The 24,120-nt window shown below is 43.3% G+C and overlaps 1 protein-coding gene across 30 annotated transcripts in view; it reads left to right on the top strand.

Moving 5' to 3' along the window:
- Mapkap1 (mitogen-activated protein kinase associated protein 1) overlaps nt 1-24,120 on the top strand; it is a 218,188-nt gene that overhangs the window by 84,878 nt on the left and 109,190 nt on the right. For all 30 annotated transcript variants that reach the window (NM_001290625.1, XM_030249988.1, XM_030249984.1 and 27 more), the window contains one exon: nt 6,053-6,225. In NM_001290625.1, the coding sequence (NP_001277554.1) occupies nt 6,053-6,225 (173 nt within the window). The remainder of the gene's footprint in view (nt 1-6,052; nt 6,226-24,120) is intronic.

Raw genomic sequence — 24,120 nt, forward strand, 5'->3', positions numbered from 1 at the left:
CACCTGGAGCTTTTTCACAAGAGTCTCCTCATTAAAATAGATAATTTCAGGGTTTGTACAAGGCACTTTCCCAAGATGGAAGTAGAAAATTGAAATGATAAAGTGCTTCAGTCATTTACTAAGCATCTCTGTGTTTTTTCTGATTTCATATGAAATGAGTAGGGTTTAGAGACCATAGGATAGGCCATTAACACCTGCCAGAATCTCCTAACCAACAGTGACTGTCCTGCAGTTAGGATCAGAGGGGGTCCTAGGAGTCTCTGTGCCTTGATACTCTCCTCCCTCAGACCTAGATCCTTCTGTAGGAGGCTGTTCAACATGAATCTTTTGCTGTGTTTATGAGGACAAAGAGAAAGGGAGAAGGTGAGCAGCAGAAAGTGGGGTTTACTGACACTTGGACTGACTAAGGGGGTGAAGGAGTTGGATATTCAGAACAGTGGTTTTGGAGTCCCCTCACTGTGGCTCAGTTTGAGCTGTTGGGGTTCTTCCATGTGGCTGTGGAACATGGAGCAGGACACGATTTTGTTGGAAGCCGTAGTTTTCTCTGCTGGAATATAAAGGTACAACCCTTGTCTTAGGGTTTCTATTCCTGCACAAACATCATGACCAAGAAGCAAGTTGGGGAGGAAAGGGTTTATTCGGCTTACACTTCCATGCTGCTGTTCATCATCAAAGGAAGTCAGGACTGGAACTCAAGCACGTCAGAAAGCAGGAGCTGATGCAGAGGCCATGGAGAGATGTTCTTTACTGGCTTGCTTCTCCTGGCTTGCTCAGCCTGCTTTCTTATAGAACCCAAGACTACCAGCCCAGAGATGGTCCCACCCACAAGGAGCCTTTCCCCTTTGATCACTAATTGAGGAAATGCCTTACAGTTGGATCTCATAGAGGCATTTCCTCAACTGAAGCTCCTTTCTCTGTGATAACTCCAGCTGTGTCAAGTTGACACAAAACTAGCCAGTACAACCCTCTCTTAAGAGTTAAGCTGAGCCGGGCATTGGTGGTGCACACCTTTAATCCCAGCACTTGGGAGACAGAGGCAGGCGAATTTCTGAGTTCGAGGCCAGCCTGATCTACAATGTGAGTTCCAGGACGGCCAGGGCTACACAGAGAAACCCCGTCTCAAAAAACCAAAAAGAAAAAATGAGTTAAGTTGAGAGATAAGTCATATAGAGCCAAAGTGCTAAACAGATGTCTGTTCGCACTAGAATAGTCAGTGTTCCTTTTAGAGTTTACGTGCTATCTCTTTGGACCCCATGTGATCATGAGATCAGAATGGATCTGAAATCAGAAACATCTAGTATGCTGCTCTGCACATAGGAAGCACATTGCAGTTTGTGAAGCAGATTCGCATGGTCCTGCCCCATGGTTTCCACGTCTTGAGATGTCAGCCCTGTCTGTGACCCCTTGGCTGTCATTCTGCAGCAGTAACAGCAGGGATACAGTAGGCTGGCGAGACAGCTCAGTGAGTGAAAGGGAAGAGCTCTCTCTCTCTGTGTGTGTGTGTGTGTGTGTGTGTGTGTGTGTAAAAAGAGATTTATTAAGAGTGGCTTATAGGCTGTGGTCAGGACAGTCAACAGTGGCCCTGGAGAGTGGCCTGTTTTCAGTCTTTGGAGTCTGGCTCTGCGACAGGGGGATAGACTTGCTAGCAGGAATAAGGGCAAGCTAGCCAAGAGCAAGGCTTCCATCTTCCATGTCCTTGTATGTGGACTGCCACTAGCAGTAGCCCAGATTTAGGGTGAGTCTTCTCACCTCAGAGTTCATCTAAGAAGAATCTGTCAGTCAGACTGTGGTGGTACACACCTCTAATCCCAGCACTCGAGCCAGTTCTAGGACAGCCAGGGCTACCACAAAACAGAAAAAGAAAGTCCCTGAAAGGTATACTGGGCAGTTTGGGGTTTAGCTTCAGGTTTCAGCTGCAGTTAAGTTGACAACTATCACAGCTCTCTAGGAAGGTTCTGCTATGCTTAGGTCACCCTCGGCCTGCTTCAGTGTCAACACACTTGCTGGAGAAGCCTTGGCCTAATGTTAGTTATTGGATTGTAAGAGGAGTCACATTTATGTAAAGTGCTTTAAAACCAGCTTTATCTTACTTTCCTTATTCAAGTTTGGACTAGAATGCTAGAATTATAAAGTGAAACCATGTGATTGGCTAAATCTGTTTCCCTGTATGATCAGAAACAGACCCACGAAAAAGGCAAGAGGGAGAAAAGAAATGAAGATTTATTTAGTTCCTCAAGAAGTATTTGGGACATTCAATGGTGTTTTATTTGTTCATTTGGCATTTAGTGTAAGGATAAAATTGGTAAATCAGGCTTAAGAACCCTCCTAACAAGCCGGGCAGTGGTGGCACACGCCTTTAATCCCAGCACTCAGGAGGCAGAGGCAGGTGGATTTCTGAGTTTGAGGCCAGCCTGGTCTGCCGCAGACCTTCTGGGTCCCTGTGTCTGCGTGGAACGGGGTCTCTCGACGCGGGTGGGCAAAGCGTGGATGAATGACAGACAGACACACACTCAGGAGAGTTTGTGTGTAATCTGAATGTAATTTTTCAAATCAAACATCAGACTTTTTATGCAGAAGACAACAAAGTACAAATGAGGTAACCGGATGCTTAATGACTCTTACACAGAACAGAGGAAATGAAAATGCAAAGACTGGCAGGAACTGGGCAATAAAATTACTGAGACAGAGTCAGCTCTATCTAAGGTCAGCTATAGTCTTAGAAGCCAGGTGTGAGAACTTTTCACTCCTAGGGCAAGGGCTTTCACACCCAAGTCATGGTTCTAACTAGGGAGTTCCGTTCTAGTTAACCATCTCATGAATAATGCAATACTCTAAAACCACAGCCTGATCTACTTCCTAAACCATTGTAAATTCCTGTATATGGGTGTAACTCAGCTATAGTTCTAAATATCTATTCTGGTTTCTCCTACGGTCAGAAACTTCTTTCTTCCTTAGTGATGGTAAATTCCTGTGAAGGGCAGTGACCTAACTTTTACTCAAAGAGATAGTGTAATACCAGGGGCAGTACTGAATTCCAAGCCCAAGGTCTTGCTAAGGACGAACTAGGACTGTTGGAACACTGGCGGACGGCTTTAGCCATGTCAGAATTCAATCTTAAAAGGCACTTATGACAGGAAAATATTGAAAGAGAGCATGTGGATCCATACACTAGACTAACGTGGGAATGGAACTCGGGAATGAAAAATTACTGTATGGGTAGGGAACGCTAGACTCCAGGAGGAGAGCTTCTTTGAAACTCTTTTGCCTCATGAGTGACTTTTAAGCCTCTCGGCTTGTCCAGTTGACTCGACCGGAGAGCGTAGCACTGGTCTACAGAGTGAGCTCCAGGACAGCCAGGGCTATGCAGAGAAACCCTGTCTCGAAAAAGAACCAAAAAAAACAAAAACAAAATCCTCCTACCAATTAGCTGGGTCTGCAGACCATTGCCAGCATGTCTTGGCTATCAGATTCTTTGTGGGGAGGGCATCTTCAGTCTGCCAGGCACACTACTAGGCATGGTATATGGAACAAGAAGCAAAGAGACACTATTACCAATTTGGTGGGAAGAGCATGCACTAACGATGAACAGAAGTAAAGGCATAATCCTAAATTGTTATGGGGTGCAAAGGGAATGAGCAGGGTACCTGTGGGAGAGTAACTGAGAAGGGCTTCTTTCTTTAGCATCATCAGAGCTGTAAGCAGGAGCTAGGAGCTGAGGCTTCAGCATCAGTCCTCGTGAGAGTCTCATCATGATCAGTTTACATGTGAGGAACAGAAGCCCAGAGCAACTTAGTGTCATGGCCAAGAGCACACATTAAAGGATGACAGGTGATGAAGAAGAGCCTGCTAGATCTAGTGAGTAGTGCTCAGTGGGGTCTGCAAAGAGAGTGATGCACACAGGGTATCCACAGATATGTGTCCAGACACACACCCCAGGAGCACTGCCAGGCAAGATAGCTAAACCCTGATGGGCAGCCAGGGGAGTTGGCATTGGCTGAGGATGGGAGGTAGGTGGGTACCAGATCAATCAGACAGTGCTGTGAGAGTTTGGACTTTATTCATTGTCATTCACTCACTATAGAAATGGGAAGAGGCTTGTAATATGAGCTTTTAGTGTCATGTCCCTCCCTCATACTGCAAACCAAATCCAGAATAAACTTATAGACGAAGGGCACTCCACTAGTGTGCGTGCAGTGGAAGTGTGTGTACATTCATGTGTATACATGCATGTGTGCACATGCAGTTGTATTGTAACTACCTTTACACAGTGGCAACTTAGCACCTTCTATGTGGCTGGGACTGGCACTGTGATAGATGGTGTAGAGTGTCCTTTCATGTATCTATTGGTTATTTGTATTTTTTCTTCAGAGAAATGTCTACGCAAATCCTTTGCCAATATTTTAATAGGATTATCTTTTATATTGCATTGTGAGAGTTCTCAGGATGTTCTAGATGGTAAACCCTTACCAGATAAATGCAACTCTTCCTTCTCCTTCTTTGTGTCACCTTTTTAACTTCTTGACAATATTCTTTGGAGAACACATTCTTAAAATATTGATCAACTTATTTATTTTTTGTTCCTTAACTTTGTATCATTTAAAGAAATCAGTGCTTAATTCAAGGTCATGAAGATGTATCCTATGAGTGTTTCGGCTTTGCTCTTATAATTTATCTTTGTATATGCTATGAGGAATGCATGTTCATCCTTCTGCATGTTGCTCTCTGGCCATCCCACCGCCATTTGCTGAAAAGACCATGATGCTTCCATTGAAACAGTTTTGCAGTACATGTCTTTGAACTTGCTAGCAAAATGGAAAGACAGTAGAAAGCAAAAAGATCTGGGACATGAGCAGCTGGTGGCGCCACTTGCTGCAGTGATGTGACAGCTGCTGCGACTTGGGGGAGGAGGTGATGCGGGGCAGTTAAGTGCACCAATATAAACTGAACTGTCTGTACCTGTTTCTCCTAATGAAGTACTGGACATGTCTGTGAGTGAGTAAGACTAGCCTCTAGTCTCTGGTGAGAAGGGTATGCGTGTGTGTGGCTTGTCGTGTGATTTATTTTGTGTACAGAACCCACACAAAGTAGCTAAAGGAAAAAGACAAAAAGCTACTGTGGCCCAGAGCCCCATAGACCAGAGCAAGAGGGGTCAGTGCTGCTATAGATGGTTTGGAACTCACTGGAACAGGAAGTTTTGCAAGAAAAGTGGAAGCAGTAGTTTGGTAGGAGTGTTAATTGGGACAACAGTGCCTATATGGCCTCCTGATCTTGAGGATTTGGGGAGTATGAAAAAGATAACTGAAGAGCTAGACCTGGTGGTGTGTGCTTGTAACTACCTGCAGCTTAGGAGCGAGGAGCATGAGTTTGAAGCCACTGTAGGCAGCAGAGCAGCTTGGGAATTAGAGAGGAAAGAGATGAGAACTCGGGAGAAGGAGAACCTAGGGGAAGAGCTAAAGAAAAATAATAAAGCAGTCCTGTTTTAAGGGAATGGTAGAGGAGGCCCGCCCTCCCCAGACAGCAGCTTTTGCTTAAGGCTCAGAAGTAGAATGTTTAAAAAGTACCTCGGACCTGCTGTTGAGTAGTGCTGTCGATCCAGAAAGCAGAAAGGAGAATGCAGAGAAGATGGCTGAATTGGGAGTACACAGAGTAGTGCAGGGGAGCAGTGATAGTGTCACTAATTAATCCCAATGGAATTAGTTCTCGAAGTCTCTGAGGTTCATAGACAACTAACTCAGTGTGAGTGCCTCCTCTTCAACCTCTCCAGGAGAGACATGGTTGTGACCAGGAAGGCAGCTGATGACAGGGTCTGTTAGTACCTCCAAGGGTAGAGAGTTGATAACAAACTCAGACCAACACCAAGCACCAGCTCTGCTCACACTCATACTTGATCTCAAGTAGTCCTGAGCTTTCACCTTCCGAACATACACTTTGACCCCCTTGAGACTATCTAGGCTCAGGGCAGGTCTGTGTGAGAAATGACTGTGCTAGGATCCTTACTGCCTGCAAGACCTCAGCTGTGTGTTTTACTCTCATGTGTTTGCTCTGTTCACAGGGTCATGTGGGTACAACTGCAACTAAGAAGATCGACGTCTACCTCCCCCTGCACTCCAGCCAGGACAGACTGCTGCCAATGACCGTGGTGACCATGGCCAGCGCCAGGGTGCAGGACCTCATCGGGCTCATCTGTTGGCAGTACACGAGTGAAGGACGGGAGCCGAAGCTCAAGTAATCCTTTGTACTTTCTCTTCCCCTGCTCTAGTTCCTACAGGTTTCTTAGCCACCAAAGCTGCATTCTTGGCCATGACAGTCTCTCTAGGCACTAGCTGGAGGATCGGACTTTCACGCTACTCTAGCTCAGAGTCCTCCCCCGGGTCCTACTTGCAGAGTTAATGTACAGGTTTCCAGATATGGACACAAGGAAATGAATTCATATAGATAAGAGTGACATGGAAGGGGCTGGAGAGATGGCTCAGCAGTTAAGAATACTGACTGTTCTTCCAGGACCCAGGCTCAAATCCCAGCACCTACATCGTGGCTCAGAACCATTTTTAATAGGATCTGATTCCCTCTTCCGGTGTGTGTGAAGACATACCACTCATATACATAAAAATAAATAAATACTGGGCGGGGGGGGGGGCGCAAAAAGAGTATCATGAAAGAAAATGAGAGTGAACTGGTGTCTGAGCATTTGCCATGAGCTGGCACTTATCTGGCCACTTCATCCCTGGTAACCTGTTTATTCTTCCATCCATAAAGGTGGGTGTCCTGGTCCTTTCTGTCTTGAAGGAAAGACTTAGGCTCAGGTGGTTGCTGAAGTCTCTTCTCATAAGATGGCCATTGGGGTTGACCCCAGGTCAGGGTGCTGTGTGGCTACCTGCCTGCTGTAGAACCTTGGTCTGAGTCTGAGCTTTCTCTGTCAGTAGTGACTTGACTTTTCTATCTATCACTAAGCCGTATTCTATATTTAGCAGTTATAGTTAAAGATACCTTGCTGGAAAGTGAGCTCTCCATGCCTGTACATTTAGCCTCTTTCACAGTGTATTGCTTTGCTGCATTGGCCCTGCCTATACCCTTTCCTGATAAAACTCTTCTGGTTTATCATCTTTCTAGAGATAGGGTTTGATACACAGCAAAATATGGTAGGAAGTTTCCACAGCCCTTATTTAACTGAGTGTGATCCAGTCAGCTTTAGATTAAAATTTTCTTTTAGATATATTAAATTTGCACATGAAAATTTTTCTTCTAGATCTTTTCTTCTTTCTTTGTCAGAGCCTTAATGTGAAGTGTAGGCCAGCCTTTTAGATCAGGTATTTCCTGCCACAGCCTCCTGAGTGCTGGGATTACAGATGTGCACCACTATGTCTGGTGACTTTTGAACTCTATCTGAGACTGCCTTCCATTTCCTCAAGTAAGTTTGGGTGTAAAAATCATCTCTATTGCTCTGGTGGCAATAGAGAGCCATTCCAACTGAGATAGCCACTAGGCTCAGACAAAGGTTAGGGATTGGTAGCTGTTCCTTAAAAGGTGCTGAGATGCAGGCCCTTCTCAGTATGAAGGAGAGATGAGGAACATGGAATGGGGTAACATCTGAACTGAAACCTTGAAAACACTGTCTCGTGTGGCCACTGAAGCTGACAGACATGATTCAACTGGTCCTGGTTATACATCTATGAAGTAAGAGACAGGAGCTGAACTGTTACTCTATTTTATAGGAATAGAAACTAAACTCAGGCTGAATAGCTTTGCTAAATCACACAGCAAGGTGGCAGGATTGATATTTTAATCCAGTGATCTCTGCCAGTGCCCAGTTCTTTCCTTCCACACACACTATGGTGGAACTGTGCTGGATCTGGAAATAGAGGAGAGGAGAACAGTTTCTGCTGTCAGGGACTGTGTGACCCAAGGTAAAATGGCAACAACCACAGAGAGCGAGTGGCATGTGAGAGCAGATGCTTTGAGAAGATCCAGGTGTGTATATCAGAGTTAATGTGGGGCCCTGCTCCCTTGATCCTGGGCAGCCAAAGTGAAACCTGGAGGGACAGTAGGAAAAGTTATATTGAGGTAGAGAAGAGGGTATGTTCAAGAGAAGGATAGATTTATGCTATGCCCCACTCAGGTGCAGTGTACTGATACATTTGTTGTAGGTACCAGAGGGTAGAAGTTCAACTTTTCTCAGGAGTACAGTTCAGTCCAGCTCTCTTGCTGGTTGATAACTTGTTATTATTATATTTTTCTGTATGAATTAATGATAGAATCATAGTGAAAGCTGGCAGTAACTGGCATAATCTCCACAAGTTACACCATTAAACACCACACTCCACTCAAACAACATAATACTGCTCGGTGCTAAGAGGCACATGCTATTGAAACACAACTCCACTAATAGTTCTAAGTTACTTTGAGAAGGTTGCATCTCCTGTGATTCCCTTTCCTTATGTCACATACTCAAAGAGACAGAAGAACAGAGACAGAGAGCATGTAAATGGTTCAACAGATGGAGACAGTGTTTGGTAGGAAATGGTATAAAAGAACCTCTGTTATTCTCATGCAAGCAGACACACACATACACATGCTGGCAGACACTGAGTGAGATTTGTTGTCTTGTTATAAGTATTGTGCACATGTCAATTTCCTGGGTCTTGATATTAGATTATAATTACATGAGCGGGGGGGATACTACATAAAAGATTCAGAGGAGATGCTTTTACTTCTTGTGAGTTTATAATCATTTAAAAATGAAAATTTTAAGTAAGAACAGTACATTTTTAAAAGGTGTAACAGCAGCAAAAATCTACTTTCTGTGTGTCAGGCAACAGAAGTAAATGTTCCCTGGTGCCAGCACATACTGGTGCCATGTTGTAGGGCAGCATGGGTGTGGAGAAGTAAGAACTGCGAAGTTGCAAAGAGGGTGCCCAGCCCTGTACAGCAAGCACACGGGTGCACACACAGCCAACTCCATCCATTGCAGCAGGCACCAGAAGACCTTCCTTGCTCTACCTCCAGAGTGCTGAGGACCAGCTGTAAGCCAGCTTCCTGGTTACCCACCTCATTCCTTGACAGAGACCATGTATCACAGCACACATGTCCCTTCATGTCAGACACTTGACAGAGGCCACACAATCACACTGTGCACTTGGGACCCTTGCTTTTAAAAACTATAGATCATCTGTGTTATATCTATCAGTATTTTCTTTTTTTTTTTTTTTCTGCTTTTGGTCATTTTTTTTTAAAAAAAATTTTATTAGGTATTTTCCTCATTTACATTTCCAATGCTATCCCAAAAGTCCCCCATACCCTCCCCCCCCACACACACACTCCCCTACCCACCCACTCCCACTTTTTGGCCCTGGCGTTCCCCTGTACTGGGGCATATAAAGTTTGCAAGTCCAATGGGCCTCTCTTTCCAGTGATGGCCGACTAGGCTATCTTTTGATACATATGCAGCTAGAGTCAAGAGCTCCGGGGTACTGCTTAGTTCATATTGTTGTTCCACCTATAGGGTTGCAGATCCCTTTAGCTCCTTGGGTACTTTCTCTAGCTCCTCCATTGGGGGCCCTGTGATCCATCCAATAGCTGACTGTGAGCATCCACTTCTATGTTTGCTAGGCCCCAGCATAGTCTCACTAGAGACAGATATATCTGGGTCCTTTCAGCAAAATCTTGCTAGTGTATGCAATGGTGTCATCGTTTGGAGGCTGACTATGGGATGGATCCCTGGATATGGCAGTCTCTAGATGGTCCATCCTTTTGTCTCAGCTCCAAACTTTGTCTCTGTAACTCCTTCCCTGGGTGTTTTGTTCCCAGTTCTAAGAAGGGGCAAAGTGTCCACACTTTGGTCTTCGTTCTTCTTGAGTTTCATGTGTTTTTCAAATTATAACTTATATCTTGGGTATTCTAAGTTTCTGGGCTAATATCCACTTATCAGTGAGTACATATCATTTGAGTTCTTTTGTGATTGGGTTACCTCACTCAGGATAATGCCCTCCAGGTCCATCCATTTGCCTAGGAATTTCATAAATTAATTCTTTTTTAATAGCTGAGTAGTACTCCATTGTGTAAATGTACCACATTTTTTGTATCCATTCCTCTGTTGAGGGGCATCTGGGTTCTTTCTAGCTTCTGGCTATTATAAATAAGGCTGCTATGAACATAGTGGAGCATGTTTCTTTCTTACTAGTTGGAACATCTTCTGGATATATGCCCAGGAGAGGTATTGCGGGATCCTCCGGTAGTATTTTCTATAGTAGAACTAACTCTAACTTGGACATATTTGAAACATTTTTCAATTTTAAAATAACATAAATATATTACATGTTAGAATACACTACTTTTTATTAATGGTTCTTCATGAGGTACATGAGGTGAAATTGTGGTATGTGTGTATGTATGTGTGTGTGCTTGTACATATACACAAATGAATGTGGAAGCTAGAGCTTGTATTTTGAAACTCTTATTAGCCTGGAGTTCACCAATTAGTCTAGGCTGATTGGCCAGCAAGCTTCAAGAGTCTTTCTTTGACTCTGCCTACCCTGAGCTGGGATTCCGCATAGACTGCAGTACTGTGCTAGCTTTTTCCTGGGTGCTAGATGGTAGAATCAGAAAGATCCCAGAGTCTTGCTGGCTAGTCAGCCTAGTCAATTCAGTGAGGGCTCCCAACAAGGTAGAGTTTGTAGAGGAAAATATGAGGTGTTGACCTCTGTCCTTCACAAATACAGCACATAAATAAATGCCACTAAAAGCAGAGACGTACTTACAGTTTCTAAAAGCTAGAGAAAAGGTAAGATTATCAGACAGACAAAGCACAAGGGAGAAAGTAAAGAAGCAAAGGAACTGATGTGGTGGTGCGCGTGTTTCTGGCATTTGGAGACAGAGGCAGAAGCCTCATTTCAAACTTCAGGCTAGCCTGGACTACAGAATGAGGCCTTAGTGTCAGGCCCTGTCTCAAAAACATACACAAAAAGGATATGTTCATTCATATGTATTATTAATCAGGGTAATGCCACCTTTTTATGTATATTTATATAATATATGTCACATATGCATATATAAATTCATATATACATTATATAAAATTAGCTTTAAAGTAAGTTTTTAGTGTTATGATGCTCTCTAGCATAAAATGGCACAGAGTCTAGACCCTCCTTTTTTCCTTCTGAATTCAAAATCTGTCCTCTGCTCCTTCTGCTTGTCCTTCCCGTCCACAGGTGCTAGAGATGAGTCAGACAGTAGAATCTTGCTGTTGTTGTTTTTCTTTTTGTTTTGTCAGACAGTTTCTCTGTGCAATCTCTATTGTTGTCCTAGAACTTTCTAGGTAGACCAGGCTGCCCTAAAACTCATGCCGAAATGAGGAATGTCCCACCTAGGTAACATAATAATTCTTACTGTGTTTACCTAGCATTATGCATCAAAGGAAGAAAATGCATGGCCTTGTCAATGCCCTTCTGAAACAGGCCACTTCAGTACAGTTCCTGCTAGAACCTGTCAGCCAGGGGAAGGGGCCAGATATGAGGATCAGCAGAACAAAACATTGTGAAAAGCATATAGAGAAATCGATTGGTTTATATGCTGCTTTTAAAATGCAAAATGGAAATATTCTGCAGCATTAGATGAAAGAATACTAGTCAGAGTGAGTTCTAGGACCGCCAAGGCTTCACAGAGAAACCCTGCTCAAAAAACCAAGGAAACAAAAAAGAAGAAAAGAAAGAATGTTATGGACCAGGGAAAATTTGTAAGAAAAATTAGGAGTTGGGGAGATAGTTTGAAGCACATAAAAAGTCACAATACATTATTTAAGAAAAAAAAAAAAAAACAAACAAAATGTGCAGGAGCAATACACAGGATTAGAATACTTTGTATATTGAAGCTATTAACTATACAGAACACAAGACTTAAAAGCATCTACCTTTTTTTTTTAAGGTTTATTTTATGTATGTGAGTACACTTTTGCTGTTTTCAGAAACATCAGAAGAGTGCATAGGATCCCATTACAGAAGGCTGTGAGCCACCGTGTGGTTGCTGGGAATTGAACTCAGGTCCTCTGGAAAAGCAGTCAGTGCTCTTAACTGCTGAGCCATCTCTCCAGCCCCAAGCATCCACTTGTAGCAGCCCCTCAAGTCACTGATTAAATAGCACAGTACTACACACTGAGCTTTTCTTTTTGCTGCAAATTGCTCAAATAAGAGAACTTTAAAATGTCTGTCTGTCTTACCACAAATTAAAAGAAAAACCTTTTAAATTCAAACTTTAATTTGAACAAATTTCAAAAACTGTGGTTATCCAAGCTGACATTTCTGAAAACAACTTCCTGGCATATATATTTAGAGAATTGAAATTGTGGTAAAATACACTTAATGTAATTTTTTCATATTTTAAATTATGTGTATTTCATTTGGTAATCAAATGATTTAGCTTCCTTATTTTTTTCATAGTTGGTAAGAAGAGGCTTTTTTTTTTTCAAAATGAAAACTAATCTTTTAAAAAATGAAAGGAAGGATCAAATTGGTGATGAGCCAGGACCCTCCTAGGGTGCTGGCCTCTTACCTTCTTATCTCTTACAGTGCTTTGTCAGTGTCTGCAGGGGAGCTTCACACACCACCCGCCTTCCCCCACTCATCAGTCCCCCCACCAAGTTAAGCCACAGGCCTTTCAGTTTTACAGTTTGTGACACAGGAAACACTGGATTCTTGGTCCCTTTTGGTGTAAGCCAGTCTGTAAAATAAATAGAAATCCCTTCCTGTGGGGCAGTGTGGGAAGGATTTTTTTTTCAGCCTGTTAGTGTTGATGCTCTGGAATACATCCTTATTTGGTCTTTCCCAGTGGGCCGGTCTTTGGAAGAGTACCTCATTCACGGGGACCAAATTGCTAGATGCTTGTAAGAACTTCCCTCCAATTTTGGTTTGATTGTCAAGAAAACCATTTATACAAGAGTATTATTCAGCTGCCCTGTTCTGTGAGAACTTCAGCATCCAACTTGCCCCAGGGAAGGAATGGAGAAGTTGGCTGGGATTCTTGGCATTCTTTATTCTTTCTTGTATTTGTGAACTGTTGTATAAAACCTAACTATGGGATTTAGCCTGATTTCCTCCTGGTTTTGATATGCTGATTCTGAGAGAAACAGTTGGGGAGACACTAACTGAAAATACTTAAGTCTATCTACAGACCAGATTGAACAATTCACACTTCAGTATTCACATTGATTGAATTTTGTTTTTTTTGTTTTTTTTTTTTTTTTTTGGTTTTTCAAGACAGGGTTTCTCTGTGTAGCCCTGGCTGTCCTGGAACTCACTTTGTAGACCAGGCTGGCCTTGAACTCAGAAATCCGCCTGCCTCTGCCTCCCCAGTGCTGGGATTAAAGGCGTGCGCCACCACGCCCGGCTTTGATTGAATTTTGTGCCTTACAAAGTTTTGTTTAGATTTGGAGGCCTTACTCTAATTTCTTTGTATGTAGTCCATGATTTTGAGGAAAAAAAAATTCCCTCCAGGTTGCCTTGATAAAGTTTAGAGTATTTGGTTTAAGGGTTAGAGACACAGATTAAAGCTCCTCTCCAAGAGCTCTTTATACTTTGTAGGTTGGCCACAGACTCCTGGGCTCACGCATTCCCTCAAGCCTCAGTCTCCTTAGTGCTGAGACCGCAGGTGTTCTCCGTGCCCAGCTGTCTCATTTCTTCTTATAGCAGAGTACACTGTTTTTCTTCTTTTGTGTTTCCATTTCCTTCCAAATTTTTTGGCCATTATGTAGAAAGCTATGCTGGTTTTGTGGGTATGTGAGTTTTCATCTCATTTGAACAAGTACCTAGGAGCACAATTATGGGTTGCATGGTCAGGTAAACCTGTGTCATAAGACCCTGTCAGCTAGTTCTCTCTCGGAAGGCTCTGGCCTTTGGCCTTCCCATCAGTGAGCATCTAGAGTTGTGCTGCCCACAGTCTCCCCAGCATCCGGTGCAGCTGGCATTTGGACTGTAACTATCCTTATGGGTATGCAGAGATCATCTCATGCGATTTGCAGTCCCTGATGGATGGTGCTGAGCTGTTTGTGCTTGACTGCTGCTCAGCTGCTTGGGTGAGCTGTAAGAAGTTTTGCACATTTTGAAATTAAGTTTTCTTATTGTCGAGTTTTAAGAATTTTTTGTATTTTTAGATACAATTTTTAGATACAGTTCTGTGATGGTTTGTATATTCTTGGGCCAGGAAGTGGTACCATATGGAGGTGTGACCTGGTTGGAGTAGGTGTGCCTCTGTGGGTGTGGGTTTAAGATCCTCACCCTAGTTGTCTGGGAGTCAGTCTTCCACTAGCAGCCTTTGGATGAAGACTTAGAACTCTCAGCTCTGCTTGTGCCATGCCTGCCTGGATGCTGCCGTGCTCCCACCTTGATGATAATGGACTGAACCTCTGAACCTGTAAGCCAGCCCCAATTAAATGTTGTTTTTATAAGACTTGCCTTGGCAGGGGCCAAACTCCAGCTAAGGCCCAGGCTTCAGCTCCAGCCCAGGCTCCCAAAGGTGCTCAGGCCCCCAAAGGTGCCCAGGCCCCGTAGAAAAGGCTCCTGCCAGTGTGAAGACAGATGGACTGCTGTGACACACCGCCCCACACACTATTTGCAGATGACCAGTGTCCTATGCTGTTCTTACAAATAAACTCAGGCAAGATCTGTTAAAAAAAAAAAAAAAAAAAAAAAAAAAAAAAAGACTTGCCTTGGTCATGGTGTCTTTTCACAGCAGCAAAACCCTAACTAAGACAAGTTCTTTTTCAGATGCTTTGCAGAGACATTCCTTCCAATATGTTTGTCTTTCCTTCCTTTTAATAGCATCTTATCCAGCAGATGTTCTTGATGTTAATGGACTTCAGCTTACCAGCTCCTTTTTTCATAGATGGTGCTTTTGGTGTTATATCCATTTTGTTTAACTTTGTACATTTGTGTGTGCCTATGTGCATGTGTACATGTGCCCTGGTAGTAAGCACCCTTGCCTGCTGAGCCAGCTGGCTGGTCCTGGAGTTGTATCTAAAAGGTCCTCATTATACCCAGGGTCACATCAATTTTTCTCCTAGAAATATTCCCTTCTAGAAGTTGTATGATTATGTGCTTTTTATTTAGATCTATGAACCTGGACTTGGGGTGTCTCTGAGTGGTAGAATACTTGCCTAACATGCACAAGGAGTGAGGTCCTGGGTTCAGGCCTCAGTGCTGCAAGAAGACAGTAGAGAAAAGAATATGCCTTAGGTTTAGCCTGGAGGAGAGGGCTGTATTTGGATGACTGGTTTATATGTGGATACCTTTGTTGCTCCAGCCCCATTTGTAGAATGACTGTTCTTCTCCATTAAACTGCCTTTGCCCCTCTGCTGATGACCAACTGACTGCTTCTGGCCTATAAGATTTGCTAAAACGTTCCTTAGTTTGTTTTTTTCCATTAGCTTCAGGAATGGAACAATATCTTTTGAATAACACCCATTTGTGGGCAAAAAAGAAAACTCAGTGAGGTTTTTCCCTGTCAGGAACTTGAGATATACACCTGCTGTTCACACAGAGCTGCATTTACTCTGCTTTATAGATAATTTAAAGGCTTCTTCAAGGGTAATTTTTGATTATTCCCATCGTCTGTAAACAGACTTCGGTCATATGTCATGGCTCGTGTATACTGGAGCACCCCTCTCACTCCCGCCTTTTCTGCAGTTCCTTAGACTCACGTCATTTCTCTAGTTTGTTATCTACTGTTGGTGTTTATCAAGCTGCCGATAGGTGAGCCACTAAAAGCCTGAAGAGTTCCTATAGTCCTATAGCCCTTGCAGACTACCACCGTGCTCAGTAGTGGAGCTGGGCTGCAGAGCCACACTATTCAGAAGACATAAAACGTAAGCTGAAAGCAGAAGTCATGTTTGTAATTTCAGATTTTCTGGTTGTCACATTTTTAAAATTAGCAAAAGATGAATTTAAATTTTATTTAATGTATTTTATTTTTTTCAAAATAAAATCATTTCAGCATTGGGATGGGGTGTAGAGGTTTGGCTCCATCGGGAGCATGCTTACCTAACATTCAGGGAGCCCTGAGGTTCACTCCATAAAACAGGGCATGAGGGCACAAGCCTGTGATCCCAGCCCTTGAGAGGTAGAAGAGGGAGGATCAGTTCAGAGTCATTCTTGATGACATAGGGAGTTGCAGACCAGTGTAAACTACCTGGCACCCTGTCTTTAAAAAGACACACACATCTGTCACCATTATAAAAGTTTTTATACATAAAACACACTTATAAATCTTATTGTAGTTGTAAATTTTTAATATGTGTTATCTATTTGCAATTTAATATCCACTCAGACATGCCATTTGAGAAATGCATAGTAGCCACTTATAGCTTGTAATTGAACAGTGCTGAATAGACCAAGCAGTGGTCTAGCCAGGTGGTGCAGATTCCCATCCTATGGTAGAGTTGCATTACCAGTCTCAGCATCAGCTATCTGCAGCCCTTGAGGAGAGTTGGTGACTATTGTATAGTTAAGACTTTATCTCATTAAGCATCAGACATCATCATTTTTCATAGACACTCTGAAACATGTTAACTCTTCTCTTTGTCAGAGTGCAATATAGTAGTTAAAAGTGTAAATACAGTGCTGGAGAGATGGCTCAGTGGTTCAGACCACTGACTGCTCTTCCTGAAGTCCTGAGTTCAATTCCCAGCAACCACATGGTGGCTCACAACCATCTGTAACTGGATCTAGTGTCCTCTTCTGGCGTGTCTGAATAGAGTGACAGTTTACTCATATTTAAACAAAGAAAAAAAAAACTTTAAAAATAAAGTGTAAAATAACGAGCTATGGCCTTGTTTTTAAATCTGGTGTTGCTGCAGCAGGCTGATCTTGTATGTGTTACTAAGGTTCCAAAACAGCAGTGTACACTATAACAGACTATTGTTTTTTTTTTTTTTTTAAATGAGAAAATCTGTAGCCTACAATTTTTTAGCAGTCATTCACGCAGGACTGTGAGTTAGCACTCTCTTACTGCAAGTGACTGCACTGTGGTGTGGTACTCAGATATCGCATAGTGGATGGTGGTATTAGGCAGGTTGTACCTCTTATCTGTCTCCTCTGAGTTCACACCTCAGTCTACTCTCACTTTCACTCTGCCTCCACTCTATGTTCCTTAGTCATCTGTAAGAGCCTTTGCTTAAATATGTGACTAGCTTCAGTAGTCCTTCCCCCTTTGCCCTCCTGTGCATTCCTATGCATGTTAAGGCTTCCCATTTAAACTGGCTACAGTTCCTTGTGTGTACTATTCTCTAGTCAGATATGCCTTTCTGCCTTCTTCTCTTGATATCCTGCTTAATCTCCAGAGCCCTGTGGAGCGCCTATGTCTCTTACCTGCTCATCTTTGGCAGCCACTGATATTTATAGACCTTCCATTCCTTCAGGAAATGGTTTTGGGACTATAGGCTCTAGATATATAGAGGAAGGGTAAAATGGGGAGCAAGAGGAATGTTGTCACTTCACTCAGAAACTTGGAGTGTGTTGGGTAGAAGAGATTACCTAGTGTCGTGGCACTTGTATCTGGCACATTTCACTTCTTTCTTGTATGAATCCATGCATTTCTCCAGGATTCATTGAGTGTTTGCTATGTCTCGGGCATTTGCTGATTCACGGTGCTGAATTTTTTTCACATAATGAAGCTCAGTGCTTTAAGGAAAGGGTGCTGTTCCTGGGTGCCTAAGCTGAAGTCAGGGAGAGATGCCCTGGAAGTGGCAGCAGAAGCCTCTGCATTGAGAGAGGCCTGCGATGTATGGAGCAGTGGGCTGCTGTACCTGCAGCAGAGAGAAAGGCAAGGAGAAGAGGGCAAATAGACTAAGAGGAGTGGACAGCTTCTAAAGTGAGGTAAAACTCCAGTATGTAGGGGTGACTTAGATAAGGGGAATCTGGGAGAGAAGCAGTATCCAAAATGATGGCCTAGATTTCAGACTTGGCCTATGTGCTGTGGTCCCCTGTGATGAGATAGGGAGCCTTACAGTAGTCTTGGATGGCTACGTGTACTTGGCTACAGTACGTGGTTGGTAGTCACAGTGTGGAGAGCAGGGGCAGAGCACTGTGAGTTTAGTCTTCTGCCTGTTAGTTTGATGGTCCTTTGTATTTGGTTGCTGAGGTTCAGAGAAGAGGAGGACAAACTGGGAGTATGAATCTGGGAGACTTCTGTGTACAAATGTTTACTAAAGCCTCGGCTTAGTGAGAAGAGGAAGGTCTTCAACATGGCCACTGAGGACCCCTGTTGAAACAGAGTCACAGAAAACAGAGAGGTTCAGAGCTGGTACAAACGGAGAGCTTGACTTACTCAGTGAGCATCCCAGAGAAGTCTCAAGAGCTGTAGCACAGGTGTGAGCTGGAGTCTGCACTGTGTCTCTGAGCTTGCACAGAGCACTGCAGTAAGTGGTGTGTGAAGCAGATGGGAGCGCGCACATGGGAACTTTCGGATCTACACAAATGGTTCAGCCCTGCCATGCAAGGGAGGCCTTCTCCGAGATGAGAACACAAGCTTCTGTCTCTCACAGACCTTTACTCACCAGTGACTGCCAACCTGGTGAGATCTCCCTGCTTCCTTTGTTTGTTTGTTTGTATTTTACTATTTATTGTTATTAATTAGTTTTAGAAAATTATTGTTTGAGATTTTAATATAATTAATTACTTTATTTCTCCCTTCCCTTTTCTCCTTCTAAAAGCTCTCGTATAGCACCACCCCTCCCCCACCGGCTCTCTTTCAAATTCATGGTCTCTTTTTCTTTATTGTTGTTGTGCCTGTGTATTCTTAAATACATAATAACAACCTGCTCAGTCTGTATAATGTTACTTGTTCAGGGTGACTGTTTGGTATTAGATAAGCAGTTGGTGCGCTCTTCCATGGAAAAGACTATTCTGCTCTCAGCTTTCCCTAGATGTCTGTAGTTCTTTGTGTAGCATCTTATCCCCTAGCCTCACCCATTTTGCCATGTCTATCCATATTTTTTTGTTTAGCTCATATTTTAGGCAATCATGGAGACTTTATGAGTCCAGAGTGTAGCTTCTGAAATTCTGACAATCTCAGAGTAAAATTCCTAGTCCTCTGCCTCCTAACAGTCTCCTCTTCTGCAATGATCTTTGAGCCTTAGGTACACGAGGTAAAGATGTATCTGTTGGGATTGGGCGCCCCAGCTCTGCATTTTGATTGGTTGTAGTTTTCTGCATCCAATCTCTAGCTGTTGAAAAGAGAAGTTTCCTTGATGAGGGATGAGGGACTATGCTGGCTTAGTAAAGTGGACAGAGTGAACATTTTATTTAAGGCAAGCATGTCTATTTATATAGTAATTTAAGTGTAGTAAGGAGCTTGTAGGTAGAGGTTAGTAGTACAGTTTCTTAGGGCTTTTCAGATACCCTTACTGTCATTTGACTCCCTTCCTCAGTGCTCACCTCCTTTCCCCTCCCTCACTAGAATCCCCCACCATTTTCGCCATTTTTAATTTTAATTTTATGTGTATGGGTATTTTGCCTGCATATATGTTGGCATACCACTTGCATGTCTGGTGCCTACAAAGGCCAGAAGAGGGTATCAGATCTCCTGGGACTAGAGTTGCAGACAGTTGTGAGCTGCCAAGTGGGTGCTAGGGCAGGGACCCAGGTCCTCTGGAAAAGTAGCTCTTAACTGATGAGCCATCTTTCCAACCCTCATTTCCTGATTTAAAGAATAGATATAAGAGTTACTGCAGACATTGTAGTCGCCGAGTAGAAGAGAAAGCAAGCCAATACTCAGTTTACAAACTGCTAGGGTTGCTCACTTCTAGGTGATGGTTGATAGATAAAATAGTGTATCTCACTGTGTACTAAAGCACTCTTAGTTCATTGTCTTACTACTTCTGGCAGTTTTGGAAGTCATAAGTAATGTTTTTGCTATAGAGAAACTGAGAGCTTGGAGTTATGTAACTTCCCAAGTCCCCGTCTGTTTTATTGCATAGCACAGGCAGGGAATGAGTATGGTAGAGTTGTCAGTCAAGATCTGAACTAGAGCTGCTTATTTCCTAGGCTTTAGTGTTTTGGTTGTGAGCCTAGCCTTTATCTGCTGAGCCATCTCTCTCCTGCCCTATTTCCCTTGCTCTTAACTATTCTGTACAAAGAAATGAAGCTGCTTTCCTCCTCCTCCTCCTTCCTTTTGTTTAAGATGGAAGGGGGGTGGAACATTTCTTTGCATAGTTCATAACAGCCCTGGCTGTCATGGAACTTGCTCTGTAGACCAGGCTGGCCTTTAGTTCACAGAGATCTGCCTGCCTCAGCCTCTCAAGTGCTAGGATTAAAGGTGTGTGCCACCCTGCCCAGCTGTGAAGCTCTTCTTAAAAGCAGCATGGTGAACAGATGCTGTACTGCTGGTTTTGTATGTTAATTTGACACAAGCTAGAGTCATCACAGAGAAAGGAGCCTCAGTTGGGGAAATGCCTCCATGAGATCCAGCTGTAAGGCATTTTCTTAATTAGTGAGTAACGTGGGAGGGCCCAGCCCATTGTGAGTGGCGCCATCCCTGAGCTGGTGGTCCTGGCATCTATAAGAAGGCAGGCTGAAGTGGATCTTGTTCCTTACCCTAACTGGGTCACCTTGTCTGGCCTCAGAGGGAGAGGATTTGCCTAGTCCTATAGTGACTTGATGTGCCAGGGGGGTTAGGGAGATAGAGGTGGTTGGAAGGGTGGTATTTGATGGGAGGTGGGGGTGCCTCTCCATTCTCAGAGGAGAAGGAGAGGGGAATTGAGGGAAGATGTATGTGAGGGGTTGGGGTTCCTATACTGGGATGTAAAGTGAAAAAAATAAATAAAATTTTAAAAGGGGGTGGGGCAGACTGAGCAAGCTAGGGGAAGCAAGCCAGTAAGCAACACTCCCCTATGTATGGCCTCTGTATCAGCTCCTGCCTTTAGGTACCAACTCTACATGAGTTCCTAGCCTGACTTCCTCCAGTAATGGATCATAATATGCTCTTTTTTGTTTGTTTGTTTTTTGAGACAGGGTTTCTCTGTGTAGCTCTGGCTGTCCTGGAACTCACTTTGTAGAGGCTGGCCTCGAACTCAGAAATCCACCTGCCTCTGCCTCCCAAGTGCTGGGATCAAAGGCGTGCGCCACCACCGCCCGGCGCATAATATGCTTTTTTTGTCATGGTGTTTTTTCTCAACAATAGAAGCCCTAAGACAGATGCCACAGCCACAGCTCATAGCAGAGATGCTATCTGCCTACCTTCCCTCAATAGTGCATGCTGTCAGCGCTATCCCTGTGCTGGGCTTCGGGGTACAGATAATCAAAGTCTGTTCTCTCAAGGGTCCAGTTGTTGGTTTAGACAGATATCAGATCATACATGCTCACTTCTGTTTCATTGAGACTTGCAGAACAATGAACATCCAGAGTGTTCCAGGGACATGGGAATAAGCCTTTCTAGTGCTCTGTACTGCACTGGGGTAGGAGGCAGTCAGGGAAGATTTGCCAGCAGTGATGAAGTTTGAGCTAAATTATAGTGACTTGACCATCTAAGAACATGGTGCCTTCAGGCTGAGGGACCACACAGAGATGAAGCTGACATATCACCTGCTGAGGGAACTGCTAGCAGAAGGTTTGGCTGAGCCCAGGGTATGCGCTCTGGAACTGAAGGCAGCAGAGCACAGTGGAAGACATGTTCCTGTAGAAGACAGGTTCTAAAGGTAGGGAAAGGCTTTATGCAGGAGGTGACAATTCCACATTTATGTTTCTGAAATGTCCTGCTGGTAGTGGGATTGAAAAAATGTCTACAGGAAAAGTTTATAATAGACTATGTGTTTGTGAGATTCAGAATCCTGCCGTTTCTGTAAATTTATTTGAAAGACTAATTCAAAACTGTACACAGGACTTATGTGAGCAGAAATGATAGAATTAGCAAATAAGGATGTTAATACAATTATAAACATGTGCAAGACAACAGAGCTCTGTACAGGAACATGGTATGGTATGCAAACAAGAATGGGGACCCTCTCATGGTGGAGCAAAGCCGTCTGCACAAGAAGGCCCTTGGGTTTGAAGAGACAGAAGCCCCCAGGGCAGAGGAAAGATAGCAGCCAGCAGGTGTTTTCTCTCTGGAGTTGCTATCCTGGGGAACTTAGAGCCACTTCTGTGTGAGATTGCTGTGCTTTGAACCTTACAATAATATTTAGCATTCTTACCATTCATTTTGTGTGGGTTTTGGAGCAATAGAAAATTTGATGGTCTTAATTTTTTCCCTCTGACTTCAGAGATCAGCCTGAGTTACAGTCCTCTCAGTAACCTCCCGCTTCCCCCTTACCAATGCCCAGCAGACTCTTGATATTGATTGGCCAGTAACCAACAGGACCCTGGTACTGAAAGCTCTGGACATTTCAAAATACTGTGTAAAAACAAAACCAAGCTGTAAGCATTTGTCTGTGGTTATCATACTGCAAAGGATTTTTCCCTGCATTTCCAAAAAAAAACCTGAATTTTTATGAGCATACCAGATAAAATCAGGGAAAAATCTGGGGTGTTTCCTGGAACACTCCTGAATTTTCATGTATGAATTAAATGTTAATCTGTATATAGGCTGCAAGCTTCTGTCACTCATAAAAGTCAAGCCAGCCTTTGAACAGAAAGGAATATTGGTCACTCAGTGAAATACATTTTTCCCAATGGAGAAAAATTGAATTGTCATCAATTATTGATACATAGATAAGTGAAACCAAATTGCTATATTCACTGAAGGTTTGCTTGCATGTCTCCATCTCTTCTGCCCAAAGGCTCTGCCCACAGGCTCCATTTTTACTCCTGCTCAGGGTTCAAAGCCCCATCCTCTTGCCAATTGGCTGTCTCTTCTCCCAGGCCTACCCATTGTTAGAACTCAGTCTCTTGTTTCTCTCTTCCTGCTTGTTAGTCTGGATTATCTATCCTCAGGTACCAGTCAGACAGGAATGTAGACTTGACTGCCTCCTTGCTTTCTGTGCCTTGTTGTAACCAGAAGAATAAGACTTGTTGAAGAAATCTTGCAAAATGAGAATCCTTTTTCATGCTAGACACTACAATGAATAAAGTAATTTAATCTTTATAAGACCCTTGTGCAGCAGATAGGATTATTTCCTTTGTAATTGCAGAGTTTGATCGTGTAGTGAGCTCTTAGAACCTGCGGCTGTGCTGAGAAATAGTAAGGCACACATGCGGCTGCAGCACTGGAAGTTGGAGGTTAGGAAGGTAACTTGCTGCAGACTTTTCCTAACTCTCTTATAAGAAAATGAAAAGGAGAATAGGACATTTGGAAAGTACAGAAGGTAGAAAGAAAAACTCCACATGACAAATGTTTCCATAGCCTTTGAAGACCCTTTGTACAGTTTATAGTCTTTGTGAACACTACTCAATTGTTTATATAGTTGCAATCATTATACTGTTTTTAATCCATCAAAAAAATGGGATGTTGGTACTCATATCTTGAAGTGCCGTCCTCTACTTAAGAATCCATGCGTGGTGGTACATGTGCTTGCAATGTCAGCACTCTGGTTGCAGAAGCAAGGAGAGGTGGGAGCTTAAGCCCAGCTTTGGCTATATCGAAAGTTTAAGGCCAGCCTGGGTTGCTTGAGACCCTGCCTGAAAAAATATCCTTTCACCTTGACTTGTGCTGCTTTCTCCCTTATCTGAAGCTGCGGTCTCTGGCGTGTATAATGCCCAGAGCTCCCTACAAGATCAGCTGATAGCTTCACCCCTCTTCTAGTTAACACATACCTCATTTATATTATCTTACTTTTGTTCAGAGTGAGTCCATCTACTTATTCATGTACTTGCTCATTTAACAAATATTTGTTAAGTACTTCTAAGTGCCAGCCCTTTTCCTCTTCAGTAAGCATGAAGAGCGCATGTTCTTTGGGAGTGTAGATGCATGAGTAGGGAAAAGGAGCTGTGCGGCCACAGAAGGTTAGAAATAGTGACCAGATGCCAGAAAGTAGATGTACTTGGATTCTGACAGAGATCAAATGATTGTACAGAAATCAAAAAACCCATTCTCGGGCAAGGTGGAGCTCAGAGAGATTTGGTTAGTCATCATGAAGAGCAGGTGTCGGCCATTCAGATGGAGCCCCAAGAGAGGGCCTGTGGGATCTGTAGACGCCTTTAGCAGGGA

The sequence above is a fragment of the Mus musculus genome, chromosome 2 (assembly GCF_000001635.26).
Source record: "Mus musculus strain C57BL/6J chromosome 2, GRCm38.p6 C57BL/6J".
Lineage (NCBI taxonomy): Eukaryota > Metazoa > Chordata > Mammalia > Rodentia > Muridae > Mus > Mus musculus.